The following is a 22,581-nucleotide window of genomic DNA, read 5'->3' on the forward strand; positions in this document are numbered from 1 at the left end:
GCGTAAGTGAAATATCCTAATAGCAATCTTTGTATAAACATAAGGGCTATCTTCTCAGAGTACTTTATAAATCACACAAATCACTTCACCCACCACTGAATTCCAGCAGCTGTTTAACAGTGTACAATGACAGTAGTTTGCCAAGAAGTAAAAAAAGTTCCTAGAGATAGCAGACTATATTGGGGAGAGGTATTTAGAGAGACAGTATAATTATCTTAGTACATTCCAGTTCCTTATCCTTGCAAGACATTTCACAGGCTTTCTAATAAAGCAGCAAGGACCACGGTTTTATGTCTCATCCAGTACAGCACACCATGTGCCACTGCTAGAGCACTGTTTCAATGCTGGAGGAAGAGTGACCTTTACGATCACAAACACCACTTCCTGTTGTACCCTCTGGCTTCCTTAGAGGTCTCCTATGGAAAAACTGATCAGGCTCAACTCTAACTGGGTTGTAAGATCTGATAAATCTGGTAATAAAAGCGTAATAAGTGAACAAGGCTCACTCAGAGGGCCAGCTTCCCAATTCCTCCCCCATAGTCCCTGTCTTCATGGGTCATGAGCAAGTATCACAATAAAAACTAACAAATAAAATAATCAGAATAAGCTCTTGTATAACACTTTTCATCAGTAGATCTCAAAGAGCTTTATAAAAGAGGTCAGTGTCTTCATCCTCATTTTACAGATGGGGAAACTGAGGCAAGTTGAGCTTAAAGAGACTTGCCCAAGGTCACCCAGCAGTCCGGTGGCACAATTAAGACTAGAACCCAGGTCTTCTGAGTCCCAGTCCAGTGCTCTAACTACTAGACTTCACATTAGTTCTTCTGTTCCCTCTATACCAATAAATATTCAACTCAGCATTTGCCAGCTCCCCAACGGTGTTCTGGTTGGTGGGAATAACACTTAAGGGATCTATAGCAAAGAACAGAATAACCTTCAAAAAGCAAGAAGAGACCAGCAATTATGGGAAATCTGAAGGGGGTCTGAGGTTTCCTGCTGTGCTCACAATTTCCACAGAACTGCTGACTACACCTGGAATTCCCTCCCTTGCCCACCCACTCTTCATTCTAATTCCTCCTTCCAGGATGCCCACCAATACCAGCTCGCTTCAGTAAAGGCACAGTCACCTATGCATTAGGTGCTTAAAGAAAAAGGGCTGTGCTCTAAATTCAGACCATCCTCTGGGTCTCCCAATGCACTCTCTCTCTCTAGTCTGAGTGGTCTTTCTATTCATATTGTAAGATCTTTTGGGTAGTGACTAATGTAAAGGTAACTCTGCATTCAGTAAAGGATAAAACAGAAATTACAGCTGACCTGAAACACGGACAGGTTAAGATCACAGAGATATTTTCCAGAATATAATAGAGCACCAAATGAAGGAGTTAAATACAAATAGGGATATGGTCAAAAATAGAAACTACAGATGTCTATATAGCAATGAAAGAAGCTTCAGAACAAAGATAGATGAACTACAATTGCCTGGTAATGGAGTAGGAGCTTGACATAATAAGCATTACTGAAGAACGATGAGATGACCACAAAAACCCACCACCACCACCCTTAATTATGACCTGGACACAAATACCTGAGTATAAACTATACAGGAAGCCAGATTAGGTCAGAGGTGGAGGGATAGCTTTATACCTAAAATATTCCAAAGAATCCAGTAATCTGAGTGGAGAAGACCTGTACAGTAAAAAACGTAATGTATAAAAATCAAAAGTCATAAATATACTAAGAAGGTAATACCACCAGCCTCCAGATCAGGAAAAGAATATTGAGCGCACAATGTTGAAGGACACCAAAGAGGCAACTAAATCCGATAAAGTAGGAATAGTGTATGATTCCAGCTACCCATATAGAGAAGCAATTTCTTATTACCTTAAAAGTTTGCTTTTTGGAACATAAGAGACTATCCTTGACTAAGTCTTAAATCACATGCAGAAGTTGATTCAAAGTTGTAACCACAGTTTAGCCACTAAGTAATTATACTGTGGTCACTATTAAGTACAACATCGCTGGGGGAGGCATTGTACCAAAAATTAGTACAGTGACAAAACTCAAAGAGGGTTTCTAAAAAGTGATGATGCTAGTCAAAAAGATCCAAAAAGGTCAAAACAAACGAAGCTAAAATCCTTAGATTGATCAACCATAACAGTCAAAGAGCATACATCCCCCCCCTCTAAAAAAGGACTCAGAAAGGAAGAAACCCACCGCCATGATTGAATAGCAAGGTTCAAGAGGTTTTTCAAGCCAAATGGGTATTCTTTACTAAGCAGAAATCCAACCTGAGTGAAACCAACAGAAAGGAACACACTATGGCAGGTAAAAGAGAGGAAATTTGAAGTGGTAAGAGGACATTTGAAGAGCTAGTAGCCAAAAACACAAGAAGGACCAACAAGAAATTATTTTATAGCTATAGCAGAAAGCTTGTGAGAGTCTGTGGATCTACTGCTTTATCAGGGAGAAAAGGGAACAGTTAAGGAGAAGAGGACATTGTAGAGAAGTGAAGTGATTTCTTGGCATTACTCCTCACCACAAAGGATGCTGAGGAGCTATCTGTTCCAACCTACTCTTTTCAGGTAATAGAGAAGTGCTGTCAAACACTGAGGTATCAAAACAAAACAAAACAAAAAAAAAACACTACTGCAACAAACTGACCAATTAAACAAGGCACCAGACCCAGATGGTACCTGCCCAAGAGGTCAGGAAAATGTTAAGAATTAAATGACTGAATATTTTTATTAGCAGTGCAATCTCTTTAAAATCACTTATTACATCAGAGAGTAATGGAGAGTGGAGAGTAGCCAATGTTGTACTTATCTTTAAAATACCTACTAGGGGTAATGATGGGAAGATCAAACAGATGATCTTTACTTCAGTACAAGGTAAATTGCCTGAAATAATTAAGCAGAATTATGAAACATATAGACAGATGCACATAAATAGGGATAAGCCAGTGCAGCTTCTGTAAGAGGAAAACTGATCTTTCAAACCAACTAAAATTCTCTGAGTATGTCAACAAAATAGTGTTGAAAGAAAAACTGATTATCCGGCCTTCCAAAAAAATCTTTGATAAAGTCCCTCATGAGAGCTATTAAGGAAACTAGTACGACACATGAGGTAAAGTACTATGATAACTTAGAAACTGGCTAAGTGATAAAAAAGACAAATTAGAGTAAGTGGTCAGTTTTAAATATTGCAAAGAGCTGATACCAGAGTATCCCGACGTTCCATAACAAGACAAGTGTTACACATATATTTATTATCCAGATATGGGGGGGGGGGGGGGGGAGTGGTGAGGAGGCAAAAATTTGCAGTGACACAAATTAAGCTTAGTCAAGACTAAAAACAACTGCAAGGACCATCAGAGGAACTTAAAGATAATTGAATGGGCAGTACAGTGACAGACTGAATTTAGTGTTGAAAATGCAAAGTAATGTATATTGAAAAGAATAATTTGAACAATTCAGTCACATTACTAGCTTCTAAGTTAATTGTAACTACTCAGGGAAGAGATGTGAGCATTACAGTGAACAGCTCAACATGTAGCAGTAGTCAAAAGAGTACTCAAAATTTTAGGATGCATAAGGAATGGGACGGAAAAATGCTATGTTTGGTCCAAGTCACCCGATCTCAAAAAGGGTGTCACAGAAAACACCTGTACCGATGAGCAACAAAAGTTAGAGGGGCCAGGGAAAGTTCCACATTATGAGAGATTGAAAAGATTGATTGTTTGGTTTATAGAGAAAACAAATAAGAACAGGTATACAAAACAATGAAAGGACTGAAGAAGGTAAACTGGGTGCTCCATTTCCCCTCTCTAACGATACAAAAAGAAGGGCCATTCAATTAAACTGAAAGGCAGGATTTTAAAAAAGACAGCAAAGTATAAGTAGTCTGCTGAATTCATTGCCACAAGACGGAAGCGAAGACCTTAGCTGGACTCAAAACAGATTAGTTATTTATATGGATAATGGCCCAGATCCTCAAAGATATTTAAGTACCAAACTCCAATTGACTTCTGAGGATCTGGACTATTGAGAATATCCACACTTACAAGATTAAAAAAAGAAAGCTTGTAAACCCTCATACTTCAGGTATAAACCAACCTTTGATAGTGGGTTAAAAAGAAACTGTCCCTATAAAGCAGTTTATTCTTTGAGTCCAGTACATGGATTCTTTTTCTTACACTTCCGCTGAAGAATCTAGTTGCAACCACTGTCAGAGATGGGATAGAGGACAAGATAGTACACTGGCCTGACTGTTAATCTTCCTTTGTGTCTTGGACAGAACAGAGTTCACTAATAGCGTTTTAATAGAAAGAAAAGGAGGACTTGTGGCACCTTAGAGACTAACACATTTATTTGAGCATAAGCTTTCGTGAGCTACAGCTCACTTCATCGGATTCATTCAGTAGAAACAATTAGCTTGAAATATTCAAGACCAAGAGGGAAAAAAAACTATTAAAAGTATTGGAAAGGTAGGAGCTCTCCTGATGAGAGAGAAATGGTCAAATCAGAGTCACTGTAGGAGAAGGGCTCTCTCAGCAGGCCAATGCTGGATCGCTCATTCTGCTGCTTATATTACACCTGCAGGACCTGTCTATTGTCCTCAACAGACTCATGACTTTAAGCTACCCTCAGCTCTACGGCATCTCTCTCAAAGGACCTATAGTGTTATAGACTCAAATATCCACACAGCCAGAAAGCAAAATCTGCACTAATTTAGTGACCTTCACCTTACTCCGCCCCCAAAGAGCTGCAGCACTCTCGCAGTTATAGTGAACTGTCCCCAGCTTCATTCACACTCGCACACACGCACACGCGCGCGGATACGTCTGAGGGGTCAGTGTCACTGTTACATCACGGGGGCTCCCTGCCGCGTCCTGCCAGTGTCAAGAGCGCAGCAAAGCGCTGAGCGGGGTCCACAGGCAAGTCCCCCTCAGCCCCTTTCGCCGCCGCCCACAGGGCCCTGCTCCTCCGAGGCCACCCTTCGCCCCGGGCGCCACCGCCCCCCGGCGCGCGAGAAAGGGCCCAGGCGGGGGGAAGAAACGGAGCCTCCCCGGGTTGCCGGAGCGATCCCCCAGCGCCGGCAGAGAGGCCGGGCACTGCCCGCGGCAGGGACCCCGACGCGCTGCGCCGCCGGGCCAGCCAGGAGGGACACAGCGCCCCGCAGCCTGCCCCAAGCTAGCCGCGCTGGCCGACTCCTGCCCCGGCCTCGCCGCTAACCGGCACCTAGACCCCCGGCCACGGGGCAGGGACCTGACCGCGGCCCGTAGGCACCAGGCTTCACCGGGCAGGGGGCCCGGCTCGGCGGGCAGAAAGCTCCCCTTCCTCCCGGCCTCCCGACAGCCCGCGCGAGGGACGCCTGTCCAGCGCAGCGCCCGCCGGCTCCGCGGCCGCACTCACTACTCCTTGATTAGCACCATGGCGGCCCCGCCGCCGCAGCGTCTCCCGCCCGCTCCGGCTCGCGCTGAAGGTGACAGGCGCCTCCCGGCCGCTCCACTGCGAACCGCACCGCGCAGGGGGAGCGGAGCGTTTCTGCGGCAACCATGCGTCACGCAAACGTACCGCCCTCATCATCGCGTGGAGGCGCGATCCTCCGCAGTGCCCCGCCCACTCACAGCCAACCTTAAGGGGACCGTCGCGGGTGGGTGGTGTCCAACGCGCATGTGCGCGGGCGGCGCCTGGCTAGGCGGGAAGGAAGGCTCACGGTCGAGGGCTGCCGAGCTCCTGGGTTCTGGCCGCGGGAGTCGAAGCTCGAGCGCTAGCAGCACCCCGGGGCGTCACCTTGCCCTGATAGGCCCGGGGCCTGCCACAGGGCTTGGTCGGGTCGGGCCGGGCCTGAGGAGAGCCGGCCTCGCCCCTCGCAGCCGCGCCGCTCAGCCCAGAAGCTACCGACAGAGATGGGGGCGGGAGGCACGCATAGCACAGGAAGCCGGAGTCCAAGGTCAGGGTCGCCTCTAGGTAAACCATGGACAGGCCGTTCCCCTCAGGGCCAGGGCTGGCCCCGCCCAAGTTCCCTGGGGCGAGGCGGCTCTGCTGGGAGGTGTGCCAGGATGCTCCTTCGGAGGCTGGGTAATCCCGTTTTCTGCTCCTCCCAGGGGCAGCCCTATTGACAATGTGGAAGAAAAATGCAGTCTGCACTCTTAGGTTGTTTGCAACAAGTTGGAGACCATTTATTCTCAAGCAATTGCAAGCGGGGGAGGGCGCATGGACAGGGATTCCCCCTTCCTGGGCAGGTCTCCGCCTGATAAACAGTTAGGGTCAGCATTTATACCTTTTGTTACATACAGTAATGATCAACTGCTGCGTCTTGTTTATACATATTCCTTCCTGATATCTTACTTTTTCTCAGCAGTTCATGCTACAGTCTGCGTTCTGTTCTTACCTAACACAAGCTCAAACAGCATCTCTTACAGTTTTCCCACTTGCCCAGGCCCTGCCTTAGTCTTGCGTTATTAGAGTTAGCCTGATTCTTGCTCTATAAGATATCTGCGTCCAAATCCCCTTTATCCCTTTTTCACTTCCCCACTCCCCCCTTTTGTGCTTCTAGCACAACTATCAGTCTTAAACCTCCATTTTCATCAACCCTTGTGTCATAAATATAAAAGGAAGGGTAAACACCTTTAAAATCCCTCCTGGCCAGAAGAAGAATTCTTTCACCTGTAAAGGGTTAAGAAGCTAAGATAACCTCGCTGGCACCTGACCAAAATGACCAATGAGGAGACAAGATACTTTCAAAGCTGGAGGGTGAGAGAAACAAAGGGTCTGGGTCTGTCTGGTGAGGCTTTTGCCGGGGACAGAACAGGAATAGAGTCTTAGAACTTAGTAAGTAATCTAGTTAGATATGCGTTAGATTATAATTTCTTTAAATGGCTGAGGAAATAAGCTGTGCTGAATAGAATGGATATTCCTGTCTTTGTATCTTTTTGTAACTTAAGGTTTTGCCTAGAGGGATTTTTCTATGTTTTGAATCTAATTACCCTGTAAGGTATTTACCATCCTGATTTTACAGAGGTGATTCTTTTTACTTCTATTAAAATTCTTCTTTTAAGAAACTGATTGCTTTTTCCTTGTTCTTAAGATCCAAGGGTTTGGATCTGTTGTCACCTATACAAATTGGTAAGGATTTTTGTCAAGCCTTCCCCAGGAAGTGGGGTGCAAGGGTTGGCAGGATTTTGGGGGGAAAGACGTTTCCAAACAGGCTCTTTCCTAATAAAATAAACCTGGTTAGACGTTGGGTGGTGGCAGCGAAAGTCCAAGGGCAAAAGGTAAAATAGTTTGTAGCTTGGGGAAGTTTTAACCTAAGCTGGTAAAAGTAAGCTTAGGAGGTTTTCATGCAGGTCCCCACATCTGTACCCTAGAGTTCAGAGTGGGGAAGGAACCTTGACACCTTGTATTTCTGATTTTAGATCAAATGGTTCAGCCTCCTGGGCTTTGGTTGGATGCAATGACAACGCGCGGTTAGTATGAACAAGGAAGGTGGTGTAGTAGTAGTAGTAAAGGATGTAATAATAACAACAGCATAATCCTAAACTGAACAACAATAAAAGCATTAACATTCCTAGTGTAATATGATGGGGTTGTTTTATAGCCTTAGTTACATAGCACAATGCATTACAATTAGTACATAATGTAGACACCTATAGGCTATATGAAAGGCATATTTTTCAATTTGATATATATTTTGAAGCATATGAATTTGACCTTGTAATTCAGAGATTTCCCAGATCTCTGGTAGGAATGAAAGCAAATTTTGGAACCGGTCTGGTACTAAGGCTGTCCAGTTAAAGGGTATCTGAAACCTAAGGGCTGATTGTAGGATTCTATCCGCAGGCCAATAAATAATACGATTGCCCTCAGCAGTAGTGAGACTAAAATGTATGTCTTGCAAAGTGGTGGCCTTAACATACACACAACTGTCATTAGCTTGGAAGAGCAGGTGTCTTGTCAGGGTAGTTCCTTGTTCCATACCTTCCCAACAAATGTCATGAACAGTGACAACTTCCCCTGGTTTCAGTGTTCATACACACTGAAGCTGTGGGGGTTCTAAAGGCCAGAGTGTCCATTGACTCCCTATCCCTATCCAAACGTTGGGTGTTACTCCAGGAGCACTGACTACAAATTGGTTAGGCATACCAGGTAGTTTAATTTCCCAAATGTCTCTGTGAATTATCCAATCCCACATGCATCCTCCCCACAGACCGCAGGATTCAGTATGTGGGGGCCCACTTCCCTCCAGTCGGTCCGTATGCTTGGAAGGAGCACTGAGAACATCTGCACTTCCTCCCAGAAAATCTCCAAGTACGTCTCCATGGCCACAGATCAGATGATACTCCTGAAGTATCTGTAAGGGCAGTGGGCCAAGCCTGATGCTCCAGATCACTCTGAATGGCCATGAGCTAGTCATTCAGGAAATCCTAAATTTCTGAACAAGCCAGATCCCACTGCAGTGCCTTCCCAGCCTCAGTGATATTTAGCACCATCATCATCAGAAGTTTCTGGGTCATTGAACTAAGGGTGGAGATAACACGTAATTCACCAACTCCAGCCTGTATCTGGGTTAACTGTGCTCCAGTAATAAGACCTGTGGCTTTTTCCAACTGTCCTAATTTTTCTTTCTGTTGTTGGCCTTTATAAATATTCCAAATTGCAGCTGCGCTATTGGCACCATCCCATAGGTGTCCAGCCAAGTCCTCTTCTTTCTAGAGGAAACCCAGGCCCTTTGCTGTGCTAACCTAATGGCAGCCCCTTTTGAGCAATTAGGATATGTAGAGGTGACCTGAAAACTGGATAAGGGCAGCGTGAATTTTATAGTCCCGAGTGTAGTATTAATCACAGTCCATCGGTATCCTAACACATCTCTCTTTGGTGAAGTACCATACCACATCTGTTGGCTAAACACTTTCATGTACTTCCAAGAGGCATTAGCATTAATAGCATAGGAAGGGGTATATTGTAATATGGTGCAGGTTAAATTATTAGTTACTGGGATTATTTCAGTACAGATAAAATTTCCGGTGGCAGAACAGACTCTTTGGGTATACGTTTGATTATTCACTAATTGGGTGACCAACTAACAATAAGGGCCTCTTTCATCTAACATACTGCAGACTCTAGGAACGGCCATCATATCTACCTCGCTATAGAACCCATTAATCTCAATTTTCAGTTCTTAGTGCTCATATGTAGTGATATCACATATTTCTATTTCCACCGACCCGTTTATTCTCCACTCAATTGTTCGCTCATATGAACTATTCTGAACCTTAAAAAATAACTTTTCTGAACAAAATTTCAGTAAATCACTAAGCTGTGAAGGCCTTGGCCATTGAGTTTCATTAGAATATACAGTATTGTCTGTATTTGGGTAAATTACAGGGGTGGTGGCAAAGGTGCAGTGGATGGTGGGGGTAACGTTCGTGGCAGCAAGGTGTCTTTGGTATTCGTCATCAGGAAGCCAATTAGGGAGTGCAGTACATTCTGATGGTACTTGTCTGTAAGCACAAAGCCCAGATCCTGGAAGAAATCCAAACCACCACTCTACTCCACATTCCCAAGAACGGTCCCTGCAGTTCCCTCCCTGCCAATATACAATACTCAGTTTCCTCCACCACGGCCAATTTTTAATGTCCTTTGTCATCAGGAATTCATGGACCTCGGTGGTTTAATCAGAGCGAGTGTTCCTTCTCTCTTGGAACAGTCGTGGTTTAGCATTATACAGGGGAGAGGTTACTAGCACATCACTCTGTAATGATTTGGTTCTTGTAGCGAAATCCAAATGCATGGTAGTTCTGTCAGTGACAAGGGAGAGGTTACTAGCACTTCACCTTGTCCTTTTCTCTTGCAATCCAGAAGGAACAGCAGCACCAGAAGGAGAGAGAGGCCAATCATCAGTCGGAGAGTCATCTCGAGATGGAGGGGGCTTTTTGCAGTGAGAAGCATGGGTCCAGGCAGTCAGTCCTTGGCACTTCACAGCGGTGTTGGTAGTTAACAGGATTTGGTAAGGGCCTTTCCAGCGTGGGGTCAGGGCCGTCTTTCGCTGATGGACCTGTATGTAGACCCAGTCTCCTGGTTCCAGCGAGTGGCAGGGGTGCTCAGGATCCTTGGGTAGTGCGTCTTTCACCTGTGTATAAAGAGACCTAACACATTTCATTAGTGCCTGACAATAATTAAGAATTGTGTCATCCATTAAATGAGTGTCCATCTGGCCAAGGGTCAGTGGAGGCACTGCCGGAAGTCGCATCGGGTGCCCTGTCAGGATCTCATGAGGGCTGAGTCCAGTCTTTCGATTGGGAGTGGCCCTCATGCTCATCAATGCTAATGGAAGGGCATCTGGACAATTTAAGTTTGTCTCCACACAGATCTTAGCCAGTTTATTTTTCAGGATCCCATTCTGACGTTCCACTGTCCCAGCAGATTGCAGGTGGTGGGGACAATGGGATTGTGTTGGATCCGCAAGGCTGCACATAATTCTTTTATATGTCCAGTAAAATGAGTACCCCAATCACTGCTGATACCAACAGGTATGTCAAACCTTGGTATAAAATCCTTAAGCAAAATTTTCACAACAGTCTTGGCATCTGCCCTTCTGCAAGGGAAGGCCTCAACCCAGTTTGAAAATACATCAACTAAAACTAACACATACTCATAATTACAACATTTAGACATTTGAATAAAATAAATCTGAATATTTACAAAAGGTTCCCAGGGAGGGGGATGCGCTGCCTGCCTAACTTTAACAGCTTTACCAACATTGTGCTGCTGGCAGATTGTACATTGTTGGCAACAGTGCTGGGCCACAGAGGAAAAATCCGGTGCAAACCAGTCTCGTTTAACTACAGCAGTCATCCCCCCTTTGCTCACATGCACTCCGTAGTGCACGTGAGCAAAATAGGGTAAGAGCACCCTGGGCGCAGCCAGGCAGCCGTCTGGGAAGCGGAAAGGCAATCAGGATGTAAAATGCACCCAGCAATACTCCAAGAACGTTTCTCAGCTTTTGGCGCAGCTTCTGTCACGTAATTAAAACCTTAGTATTCCCTGACAGTATCTAAAATACTTTGTATTCCAAGTTAAAACAAGTATCTGCAGTTTGGTTTAACCTTTCCATTTGGTTTTGAACTAGGCTGTCCTGTAGAAAAATTAAACAACACAAGACAAAAGACAAAGCCACAAGACAAAACACCACAAGGACATAGAACACAAAACACAATTTCTATTGTGCCGGTAAATGCTTGGTATGTTGGATTGCTCTTTAGCTGGCATCAGCTTTCTCTGATTTTCTGAAAGACGAAAGAAAATATTTCTACCCCTTCTGGGGCAATCAGTCATTGCTTAAAATATTACTTTCTTATACAAATACCCTTGCAGATTGCAGGCAAAACAGAGGAATTACCCCCATATTTTTCTGGTGTTTGTTTCATAGGCAGGCCAGCTTTCAGTGACTTTTACCTTTATCAGTTGGGTACTTTGCATTAACTCAGATGTTTTCTGGCTTGCTTTTGGATCCAGAGCCATTCACAGATTTAAAATTTTTACTTAAAGGGACACAAGTAACTTTTACCAGGAGTTCTGATTGCCTTTTACTTGTAACTCCTGCTTTCAAAACACACAGCGATGTAAAAAGGAAAACACCTCCTATTGCAGCCCCTTGGAGCCTAATAGGCTTTTAATTAAGTAGCATTGTGTACTTACATTCCTTTCACCCCTTCTACAATATACACTGCACGTGTTCTTTTCCTTAACATCCCCTTTATACATTTTGGGCGGTTAAATTCCAATAGACACCCCTTATGTTCTTTTAGCTAATCTGACTAAAATATTCATAGCCAAATGATTTCAATCAAATAGTCTCTTTGCCTGGATTTATTTACAGACATTTCTTTGGAAAAGGGCCCATTTTTCCTTCAGAATGGCTGCAAAGAAACCAAGAATTTTTTCTTTTTAGCGTTTTTACAAAATCCAATTGATAATTCCCTCCAACAACTACAGAGTTAACCTTTCACTCTCTTTCCTTAAATCACTTGCTTATTCTCCCAAAACGACACCCCAGTCAACTCAGATTTTTACCATTCAAATGATTGTTCCAGGGGGTTAAATTCCCCATGCCTATACTTACTGCTTTCCCTTAGTCCTGCCACCATGCCCCTCAGGGCTTCCAACCGGGTTTTCCATTTTTTTTTCTCTGCCTGCCTGGGTCCGATCCTTTTTTCCTTGCTGCACTGTCCCTTTCCCTGGGCACAGGCTTTGTTTCACTACCAACTTAGCAAGGTGGGTGGGCTCCTCAACCAGCTCCCACCCCTACTGGTCTCTTTTCTTAAACATTCTCATTCACAAGGGCTACCTGAGTCCTCCCCATGAGGCTTGCCACCTGGTCAAGGTTCCTCCCCCACTCTGAACTCTAGGGTACAGATGTGGGGACCTGCATGAAAAACCTCCTAAGCTTATCTTTACGAGCTTAGGTCAAAACTTCCCCAAGGTACAAAATATTCCACCCTTTTGTCCTTGGATTGGCCGCTACCACCACCAAACAAATACTGGTTACTGGGGAAGAGCTGTTTGGACACGTCTTTCCCCCCAAAATACTTCCCACAACCTTGTACCCCACTTCCTGGACAAGGTTTGGTAAAAAGCCTCACCAATTTGCCTAGGTGACTACAGACCCAGACCCTTGGATCTTAAGAACGATGAATAATCCTCCCAACACTTGCACCCCCCTTTCCTGGGAAATGTTGGATAACAAGCCTCACCAATTTGCATAGGTGACCACAGACCCAAACCCTTGGATCTAAGAACAATGAAAAAGCATTCAGTTTTCTTACAAGAAGACTTTTAATAAAAATAGAAGTAAATAGAGATAAAGAAATTCCCCCTGTAAAATCAGGATGGTAGATACCTTACAGGGTAATTAGATTCAAAACATAGAGAACCCCTCTAGGCAAAACCTTAAGTTACAAAAAAGATACACAGACAGAAATAGTTATTCTATTCAGCACAATTCTTTTCTCAGCCATTTAAAGAAATCATAATCTAACACATACCTAGCTAGATTACTTACTAAAAGTTCTAAGGCTTCATTCCTGGTCTATCCCCGGCAAAGACAGAATATAGACAGACCCACATACACTTTGTTTCTCTCACTCCTCCCAGCTTTTGAAAGTATCTTGTCTCCTCATTGGTCATTTTGGTCAGGTGCCAGCGAGGTTACCTTTAGCTTCTTAACCCTTTACAGGTGGGAGGAGATTTCCTCTGGCCAGGAGGGATTTTAAAGGGGTTTACCCTTCCCTTTATATTTATGACACAAGGGCTACCTGAGTCCTCCCCATGAGGCTTGCCACCTGGACAGAACACACAGACAATTGGCGTTTTAACTGTTCAGTTTTCTCTAGCTGCCAGGTACACATCTCTTCCCTTTTCCCCAACTCTTCTTATTGCCCAGTCCTGCTATGACCGGGGGTAGACTCACCTGCACCCTTTCCCCGTAGACCGGGGGGGAGAGGAGGAATGCTAAACCTCTCTCTGGTTCTCAGGCATACTGTGACTGAGAGTGGGGCTCACCTTTAATTATGCAGTCCTCAACGTAAAATACCACCAGTGCTAGGCAAACCAACGTGAAATGTCAAGGGCAAAACAGAGAGATGATGTGCACTCTGCAGAGCGCCCCCCTCCACAGTTCTTCACCAAAACTGTGACAGATTTCTGTTACCAATCTACGTGTGCCTCAGTTGATCAGGCTAAGACTGCAGGATCGTAGGGGCGGAGACGAAGAGAACACACCATGTGACTAAATTTTAAAGCTTCATTAATAAAATAATAAACAGTGATGAGTGCGGGAACTGCTTTCACGTCACTCAAAGGAAGGAAGAAGCGAAAGTGCTCAAACCCTGACCCACTTTCATACTCACAAACATGCTGCCCAGGCTGGCCAGGCCCGGGGGTAGGAGAGACAGAGAGAGAGAGGGGGGTGGACGGGAGGTTATCCTGTGCACAGGTTGTCCAGAGATACACTGCAAAAATCTCCAACTTGCTTCCGCTCTTGGGAGGGTTGGTTTTTTTGTTGTTTTTTTTTTACGCCCTGGGGTCTCTTGGATCTTCCCTTTCAGAGACCTTTGCTCGGTATTCCAGTCCAGGCTGGCTGCCAGTGGCTTCTTCAGTGTCCGCAAACCGCACCGGCTCCAAGGTTGCAAAGGCAGACTGTTGGGTCTCACTGGGCAGCCAATCTTTGCAAATGTAATCTCAGTCCTGCAACTTGTTTTGCCTGTGTCTATATTTTTCACATCCAGCTGGGGTTGAAAGGCGTGTGTGTGTGCGTGCGCTTGGCATGGTCTGTGTCGATTTTTGACCTTGAACGCAGAGCAGCTTTCTCTTTATCTCTAGGCCAAGCTGACTTTTCAAATTAACCCATTCCTTTCCCTCCTCGCTTTCAGCCTTAACTAATTGGGGATATAAAGGAGCAGAGGGAGTTGCTCGGGTAGGGAGGCATCCGGATGCTTTGCATTTAGTTTTCAAATCCTGTACTTGTTTTTAAATTTTTCCTGGGAGTCCTTCAGACTCCGCACACGAGACTCGTGAGTCTCTTTGTGGCTTCCTCCCACCAATAAACAAATTTCTCCCACTGTATGTCAGAGGCTTTTGGTGATGTAAGGGTTCCTCTGAGGTATATGATTTTATCTAGATCGAAGGTACCTTCTAGTGAGAATTGTTTAGATGGATTATCATGCGTGGAAAAATTCCAATTTTCTAAATACCTGCAGGTCCTAGGACCATAATGCACATGCATATAGTACGCAGGGGTGCCCTTCGGTGGTGTAGGAGAATTCTTACTGTCCCCAATGCATTTTGCAGTCACACAGGGGAGTATCCTGTCCGCTCAATGGCTCATAGGGGACCCCTGACCATTTGGCAGCTCATAAATTAGGGAAGATTTTCACTCACACCCCAGGAAAGGGTCCACTGGGTCACAGTTTCCACCGACTAGCGGCTTAAGTCTGGACCTGGTCAGTGGCTCATAAGTAAGGAAAATTCTCCGCTGGGTCACAAGGTTTGGCTGACCCCCCTTGCTTTCAGAACTCCCACCTGGGGTAGCCCTGGGGCAGCTGGAGTCTGCTTAAGTCCTGGACCTGGTTAGCGGTTCATACCCCCCCTTCATTCATTCATACACACACATTCATTCCCCATACCCTGATGCATCTCATTTAACAATAACCTTAATTCTTTATGTCCGGACTTAATACAACCTTTCCCTTATTTGAGGCGGCAAAAACCCCTCAGCACCGATACATTAACTTTATTGAGGGTGGCAAGACTAAATCCTCGGTACCACTTCAAACTAACCTTATTAAGGGCGGCAACAGTTCCTCAGTACCGCTTTGCATCTGATCTTGTTGCTTAATCAATAAGTTTGCATGGTGTAAGCTCCAAAGGGACAGACGGCCCCACAGGCAGTCCTCCTCCAATACCCCAATAGAGATTTCAAAGGGTCTCTTACCTCTGTTGTGATGCCATGGGGTTCGAAGGGGAACGGTCTGCAGTAGCTACCGCTGTCTCAACCAGGCATTGCCATCCAAGTCACGGCACCAGATTGTGGAAGAAAAATGCAGTCTTCACTCTTAGGTTGTTTGCAACAAGTCAGAGACAATTTATTCTCAAGCAATTGCAAGGGGGAGAGTGCACGTGGCCAGGGATTCCCCCTTCCTAGGCAGGTCTCCGCCTGATAAACAATTAGGGCAAGCATTTATACCTTTTGTTACATACAGTAACGATCAACTGCTGCGTCTTGTTTATACATATTCCTTCCTGATATCTTACTTTTTCTCAGCAGTTCCTGCTACAGTCTGTGTTCCATTCTTATCTAACAGCATCTCTTACAGTTTTCCCACTTGCTTCCCACTCGCCCAGGCCCTGCCTTAAAGTCTTGTGTTATTAGAGTTAGCCTGACTCTTGCTCTATTCCTAAGAAAACTAAGATATCTGTGTCCAAATCCCCTTTATCCCTTTTTTACTTCCACAACAAGTATGGCCCTTCCCTCTCCTGCCTCCCACTCCCAACTCAGCTGGCGCACAGGCTGGTTCCTGGCTGCCTGGTCATTAAGTATTGTAAAAATAGCAGTTAGGATAACTTTGGAAAGAGTAACTTGCTTCTGTAGTTAATCTTTTAGCATCATGTTAGCTGCAGTATCAGTAACCCCGAGCACTCAACGAAAAAAAGGCCCCAGAAATCTTCACACTTTGTGGGGGCATTTAAGCCAAACTCTGAGTATTATTTGCCTGCTGGGTTTTGAGCTTTTAGGTTACAATTGGGGTCATGTTTTTCCAGCATTTCTTCACAACCAAGAGGGCTAGAAACTTTTTTTATTTAAATGAATGCTGAGATTCTCACATTCCCAATAGCTGGTGTATTAAGAAAAAGAGCAAATATCCTAAGAGTTGTCAACACTCTAAGAATCACTGTGAAAACCCCATGTTAAGCAACCACATACCAACTGCCAGATCCACAAAGGGGGGTTAGGTGCCTAACTGCCACTTTAGGCACCTGAGGCCAAAAGTTTGCACCTCCGAACCATCCACTCATCTTGCCCAACCCTATAGGTGCCTGAATTCCCCAGGTGCCTACGTTTTCACCAGTAAAGTCCCCTCAGTGCCTAGGGTCCAATCTGGTATGTGATGTCAGAGCGTGGCTAACTTCCACAAACACAGAGGAAGTGGTGGTAGTGCTCCCTTTATACCCAGTAGCCCAGTGCAGTGTTTTTCAAAGTAAGGCATTGGGTCACTCTGGTCAGCACTGCCGACTAGGATGTTAAAAAGTCCTACCTTTTTCCACATTGTGCTGCACCCCGGAAGCAGCCAGCAGCGGGTCTGGCTTCTAGGCAGCGGGGCCACGGCCCCGAGCACCAACTCCACACTCCCATTGGCCAGTTCCCTGACATGATCAGGGTAGTCAGAACCTGACCACTAGCACAGAGAATCATTTTAATCTCATAAAAAATGTTAGATTAGAGGCTGTTTCTGCAATGACGCAGCTATCATTAATCAATAATAGTTATGTTTGACTCATTAAAACCCTTTTTGAAACAAGAGCTTGACCTTGGTTATTTAGTGTAAACTGACTCTGGGAAATAAAATGTTTCTCATCAATCTGTAATGTTATTCCTTAGGAGAACTGTCCCTGAGCCTGTCCATGAGTTTCTGTTCTGTAATAGGGTTAGCGGGTACTTCGGTGTGCGGGCACTGAGAAGCATTGTCAATGCTGGGGTCTGGTTGTGCAGTTACTTGGGTGTAATGACTAGAATGGTCATGACGTTAACCTGGAAGAAAGGGAGTCACTGAGCAAGTTTTCCCCACACTGGTGTAGTTATTGGAATGTGCTTCTTCTGAGTGTAGTGTCCCTGTGGGTGTTCTACCATAGGATGCATACACCCAGGGCCGTCCCTACCCGTACACAAAGTACATAGCTGCATAAATTTCCTGGTGCCCTACACAGCTGTGTGCTGTTCCAGCCCCTGCCCTGCCTCTTCCCCGTAGCCCTTGCTCCGCCCCTTCCCACCCCCACTCCAGCCCTTCCCCTGAGGACTGCAGCAGGGGTCAGGCCCACCCTGCACTCACCGGGCGGCAGGAAGTGGAGTGACCTGGCTCCAACCCGCTCCGCTGGCTTGTGCTGGGGAGTGGGTTTCCCCTGGCCCCCCAAGCCTGCTCCTGCCCCCCCCATGGAGGCCTGGGGCCCCACACAGCCCCCCCAAGGGCAGCTGCATAGGCTAGGGACAGCTCTGCATTCTCAACCAGTGACTGCAAAGTAGTGTTTTCAGGCTAATGGCTGCACGGAACAGTGCATCATGCTGTGAACAAGGAAACATATGAGCCCACCACCAATCAGTTCCTTCTCAACCACCTGCCGTTCATGGAGAGTTCTGCTGCCTGCTGTATTCAGCTCCCTGTCTTCACGTGTAAATTGTGTGGGTGTGAGTAGTTACTTTATTCATATTTTACCTTTGTTTCAGTTTGTGTTAGTTGGGGTTAGGAAGAAGCAGGGTTCCTTCCTCTTCCCCAATTTTCTGTGTTAGGAGTATAATTATGACCAAGACACGGGGTTTAAGGCTGTGAGACTTGCCACACGTCCTTTCCCCACAGCGATGGGCACTCCAGCTGCCTGCGGGATTTGAGGCACTCCCACAACCCTGCCAAATGCAAGTTCTGTCGGGATTTTCAGGCCAGATCCAAGAAGGACAGGAAGGCTAGATTTAAGATGATAGTAATGGAGCATATCCTAGCTCACAAGGGATTTGCTCTCCCCACCACCCTATACATCAGCCTCTATGTCACAGACATCCTCAGTCACTTTTGCTGCTTCATGTGCAACCCTGGATAATAAGACTTCAAAAAAGAGTAAACACGTCTCCCATCAAGGAATTGAAGAAGAGCATTGATCACCGCATAAATCCTAATCTCAAGAGACCTCTCATCGATGAAGGTCCAGTTCCAATCACTCAAGGTCCAAGGAAGACGCTCTGCTTGGATATGCCTGCTGCAAGAACAGTTACTTCAGCGGCACCATCTGATGCCCTGAGGCACAGGGCTATCACTCATGCACTGATATCTCACAGTACCTCTGAAAGGGGACATGCAAAAACAAAAGAAGGAAGCCAACCCTGGGGGGTAGGACTGACAGTAGGGGAGACAAAAGTATTAAGAAGGCATGTGTGTTTGCAGTCTGAGCCTGGAAAGCCTTCCCATTTCCCTTGCTTTTTATAATCACCCAGTATTATCCAAAGCACAGGACTTGGTGGTGATGTGGGACTTCAACTACCCAGACATCTGTTGGATAATCTGTGTCCTGATGTGTTATTTTTCCCAACAAATTCTTGGAATGTATTGGAGACAATTTTTTATTTCAGAAGGTAGAGAAAGCTACTGTGGGGAGGCTGTTCTAGATTTGATTTTGACAAATAGGGAGGAACTGGTTGAGAATTTGAAAGTGGAAGGCAACTGGGCTAAAAGTGATCATGAAATGGTAGAGTTCATGATTTTAAGGAATGGTAGGAGGGAGAACAGCACAATAAAGACAATGGATTTCAAGACTTTAGCAAACTCGGAGTTGGTAGGTAAAATCCCATGGGAAGCAAGTCTAAGGGGAAAAACAATTGAAGACAGTTGGCAGTTTTTCAAAGAGACATTATTAAGGGCACAAGAGCAAACTATTTCACTATGTAGGAAAGATAGGAAGTATGGCAAGAGACCACCCTGGCTTAACCAGGATATCTTCAATGATCTAAAACTCAGGAGTCCTACAAAAAGTGGAAACTCTGTCAAATTACAAAGGATGAATATAAACAAATAACAAGTATGTAGGGACAAAATTAGAAAGGCCAAGGCACAAAATGAGATCAAACTAGCTAGGGACATAAAGGGTAACAAGAAAACATTCTACAAATACATTAGAACCAAGAGGAAGATCAAGGACAGAGTAGGCCCATTACTCAATGAGGAGGGGAAAGACAATAACAGAAAATGTGGAAATGGCAGAAGTGCTTAATGACTTTTGTTTCAGTTTTCACCAAGAAGGTTGGTGGTGATTGGAAGTCTAACATAGTGAATGCCAGTGAAAATGAGGTAGGATCAGAGTCTAAAATAGAGAAAGAACAAGTCAAAAATTAGACAAGTTGAGGTCTTCAGATCACCAGGGCCTGATGAAATGCATCCTAGAATACTCAAGGAGCCGACTGAGGAGATATCTGAGCCATTAGCAATTATCTTTGAAAAGTCATGGAAGATGGGAGACATTCCAGAAGACCGGAAAAGGGCAAATATAGTGCCCATCTATAAAAAGGGAAATAAAGACAACCCTGGGAATTACAGACTTGTCAGCTTAACTTCTGTACCCAGAAAGATAATGGAGCAAATAAGAAATCAATTTGCAAACACCTAGAAGATAATGAGGTGAATAAGTAACAGTCAGCATGGATTTGTCAAGAACAAATCGTGTCAAACCAACCTGATAGCTTTCTTTGACAGGGTAACAAGCCTTGTGGATAGGGGGGGAAGTGGTAGACGTGGTATATCTTGACTTTAGTAAGGCTTTTGATACGGTCTCACATGACCTTCTCCTAAATCAACTAGGGAAATACAACCTAGATGGAGCTACTATAAGGTGGGTGCATAACTGGTTGGAAAGTTGTTCCCAGAGAGTAGTTTTCAGTGGTTCACAGTCATGCTGGAAGGGCATAATGAGTGGGGTCCCGCAGGGATCGGTTCTGGGTCTGGTTCTGTTCAATATCTTCATCAAAGATTTAGATAATGGCATAGAGAGTACACTTATAAAGTTTGCAGACGATACCAAGCTGGGAGGGGTTGCAAGTGCTTTCGAAGATAGGATTAAAATTCAAAATGATCTGGACAAACTGGAGAAATGGTCTGAAGTAAATAGGATGAAATTCAATAAGGACAAATGCAAAGTACTCCACTTAGGAAGGATCAATCAGTTGCACCCATACAAAATGGGAAATGACTGCCTAGCAAGGAGTACTGCAGAAAGGAATCTGGGAGTCATCTTGGATCACAAGCTAAATGTGAGTCAACAGTATAACACCGTTGGGAAAAAAAAGCAAACATAATTCTGGGATGTATTAGCAGGAGTATTGTAACCTAGGGGTTACAGTGGACGAGAAGCTGGATATGAGTCAACAGTGTGCCCTTGTTGCCAAGAAGGCCAATGGCATTTTGGGATGTATATGTAGGGGCATCGTCAGCAGATCGGGGGACGTGATCGTTCCCCTCTATTTGACATTGGTGAGGCCTTATCTGGAGTACTGTGTCCAGTTTTGGGCCCCACACTACAAGAAGGATGTGGAAAAATTGGAAAGAGTCCAGCGGAGGGCAACAAAAATGATTAGGGGACTGGAACACATGACTTATGAGGAGAGACTGAGGGAACTGGGATTGTTTAGTCTGCGGAAGAGAAGAATGAGGGGGGATTTGATAGCTGCTTTCAACTACCTGAAAGGGGGTTCCAAAGAGGATGGCTCTAGACTGTTCTCAGTGGTAGCTGATGACAGAACAAGGAGTAATGGTCTCAAGTTGCAGTGGGGGAGGTTTAGGTTGGATATTAGGAAACACTATTTCACTAGGAGGGTGGTGAAACACTGGAAAGCGTTACTTAGGGAGGTGGTGGAATCTCCTTCCTTAGATATTTTTAAGGTCAGGCTTGACAAAGCCCTGGCTGGGATGATTTAGTTGGGAATTGGTCCTGCTTTGAGCAGGGGGTTGGACTAGATGACTTCCTGAGGTCCCTTCCAACCCTGATATTCTATGATTCTAAGCAAGACAAGAAGTAATTCTTCCACTCTACTCTGTGCTGATTAGGCCTCAACTGGAGTATTGTTTTGGGTGCCACATTTCAGGAAAGATGTGGACAAATTGGAGAAAGTACAGAGCAACAAAATGATTAAAGGTCTAGAAAAACATGACCTATGAGGGAAGATTGAAAAAAAAAATTGGGTTTGTTTAGTCTGGAGAAGAGAAGACTGAGAGGAGACATAAGTTTTCAAGTACATAAAAAGGTTGTTACAAGGAGGGGGGAGAAAAATTATTGTTCTTAACCTCCGAGGATAGGACAAGAAACAACGGGCTTAAATTGCAGCAAGTGAGGTTTAGGTTGGACATTAGGAAAAGCTTCCTGTCAGAGTGGTTAGCACTGGAATAAATTGCCTAGGGAGGTTGTGGAATCTCCCTCATTAGGGATTTTTAAGAGCAGGTTGGACAAACACCTGTCAGGGATGGTCTAGATAATACTTAATCCTGCTTGAGTGCCCGGGACTGGACTAGATGACCTCTCAAGGTCCCTTCCAGTTCTATGATTAGAACCACAGTCTTTCAGGGTGAAGAAGTTTGGCCTTAAAAAGGGAGTCCTAGCCCTTATCACTCCTCAAGTGGCCAGAGGGATCATTGTTGAGGCATCAAAGCCCTCTTGCAGGGGCTAACCTTGTACGGAAGTTAGGGGTATAGCAAAAGTACTTATTACTTCAGACATCTGGGCTACAGTGAAGCAAAAACCCCATGTTAGAGTCTTATAGGCAGGGGTGTTGTTTTAAGGTTAGCAAATTGGACTTTTAATCAGTTTGGTATATTGTTCTCATCAAAGTCTCTACAGACAGCACAAAAGTACTACACTTCATGCACCTTTCAAAGGGCCTGCAACAGCAATGACACCTTCAAACTGTGAAGCAAACTTCAAATACTACATGGAAGATCATGGCATTCCTTTCACACAGTCACCACACAGCTGCTACATTAAAATGAACTGGTAAATATCTAAAGTCTAGTTTGAAAAGGGGGGGGGGGGGGAAGAGTATGGTAACAAGCCACACCTTTCTTCCAGAACAGATCATGCTTTCCTCTCCCTGCAGCTACAATATGGTCATCTTATTTCAGACGGGTGGAGAAATCTATTACCTACCATAGTCTTAGTTGGAAGTTACCTAGAAGAAACTTAGCATAAAACCAGCCTTCTGTGTGCTCAAAATTTATATGTACTATAAAGACTACAGGAACCACACACAGCTTACACTAATTTACCTAACCACGTTAGC

The 22,581-nt window shown here is 44.9% G+C and overlaps 1 protein-coding gene and 2 long non-coding RNA genes across 3 annotated transcripts in view; 1 reads left to right on the forward strand and 2 right to left on the reverse strand.

Moving 5' to 3' along the window:
* The window catches only part of PITPNA (phosphatidylinositol transfer protein alpha), a 43,788-nt gene extending 38,188 nt beyond the window's left edge, over positions 1–5,600 (reverse strand). The window contains 2 exon segments of the mRNA XM_043531470.1: positions 5,412–5,455; positions 5,457–5,600. Coding sequence (XP_043387405.1) covers positions 5,412–5,455; positions 5,457–5,585 — 173 coding nt within the window. The 5' untranslated portion in view covers positions 5,586–5,600.
* A 146-nt stretch (positions 5,601–5,746) lies between these two features.
* The window catches only part of LOC122463230, a 28,243-nt gene continuing 11,408 nt past the window's right edge, over positions 5,747–22,581 (forward strand). Inside the window, exons 1-2 of the long non-coding RNA XR_006286394.1 lie at positions 5,747–5,952; positions 22,134–22,295. This is a non-coding gene — a long non-coding RNA (uncharacterized LOC122463230). The remainder of the gene's footprint in view (positions 5,953–22,133; positions 22,296–22,581) is intronic.
* On the reverse strand, positions 9,948–19,144 carry LOC122463229. The gene is made up of 2 exons (XR_006286393.1): positions 13,910–19,144; positions 9,948–10,147 (listed from the first exon to the last, which is right to left on the reverse strand). It is a non-coding gene; the product is annotated as an uncharacterized LOC122463229 (long non-coding RNA).

Source organism: Chelonia mydas, chromosome 17 (genome assembly GCF_015237465.2).
Source record: "Chelonia mydas isolate rCheMyd1 chromosome 17, rCheMyd1.pri.v2, whole genome shotgun sequence".
Lineage (NCBI taxonomy): Eukaryota > Metazoa > Chordata > Testudines > Cheloniidae > Chelonia > Chelonia mydas.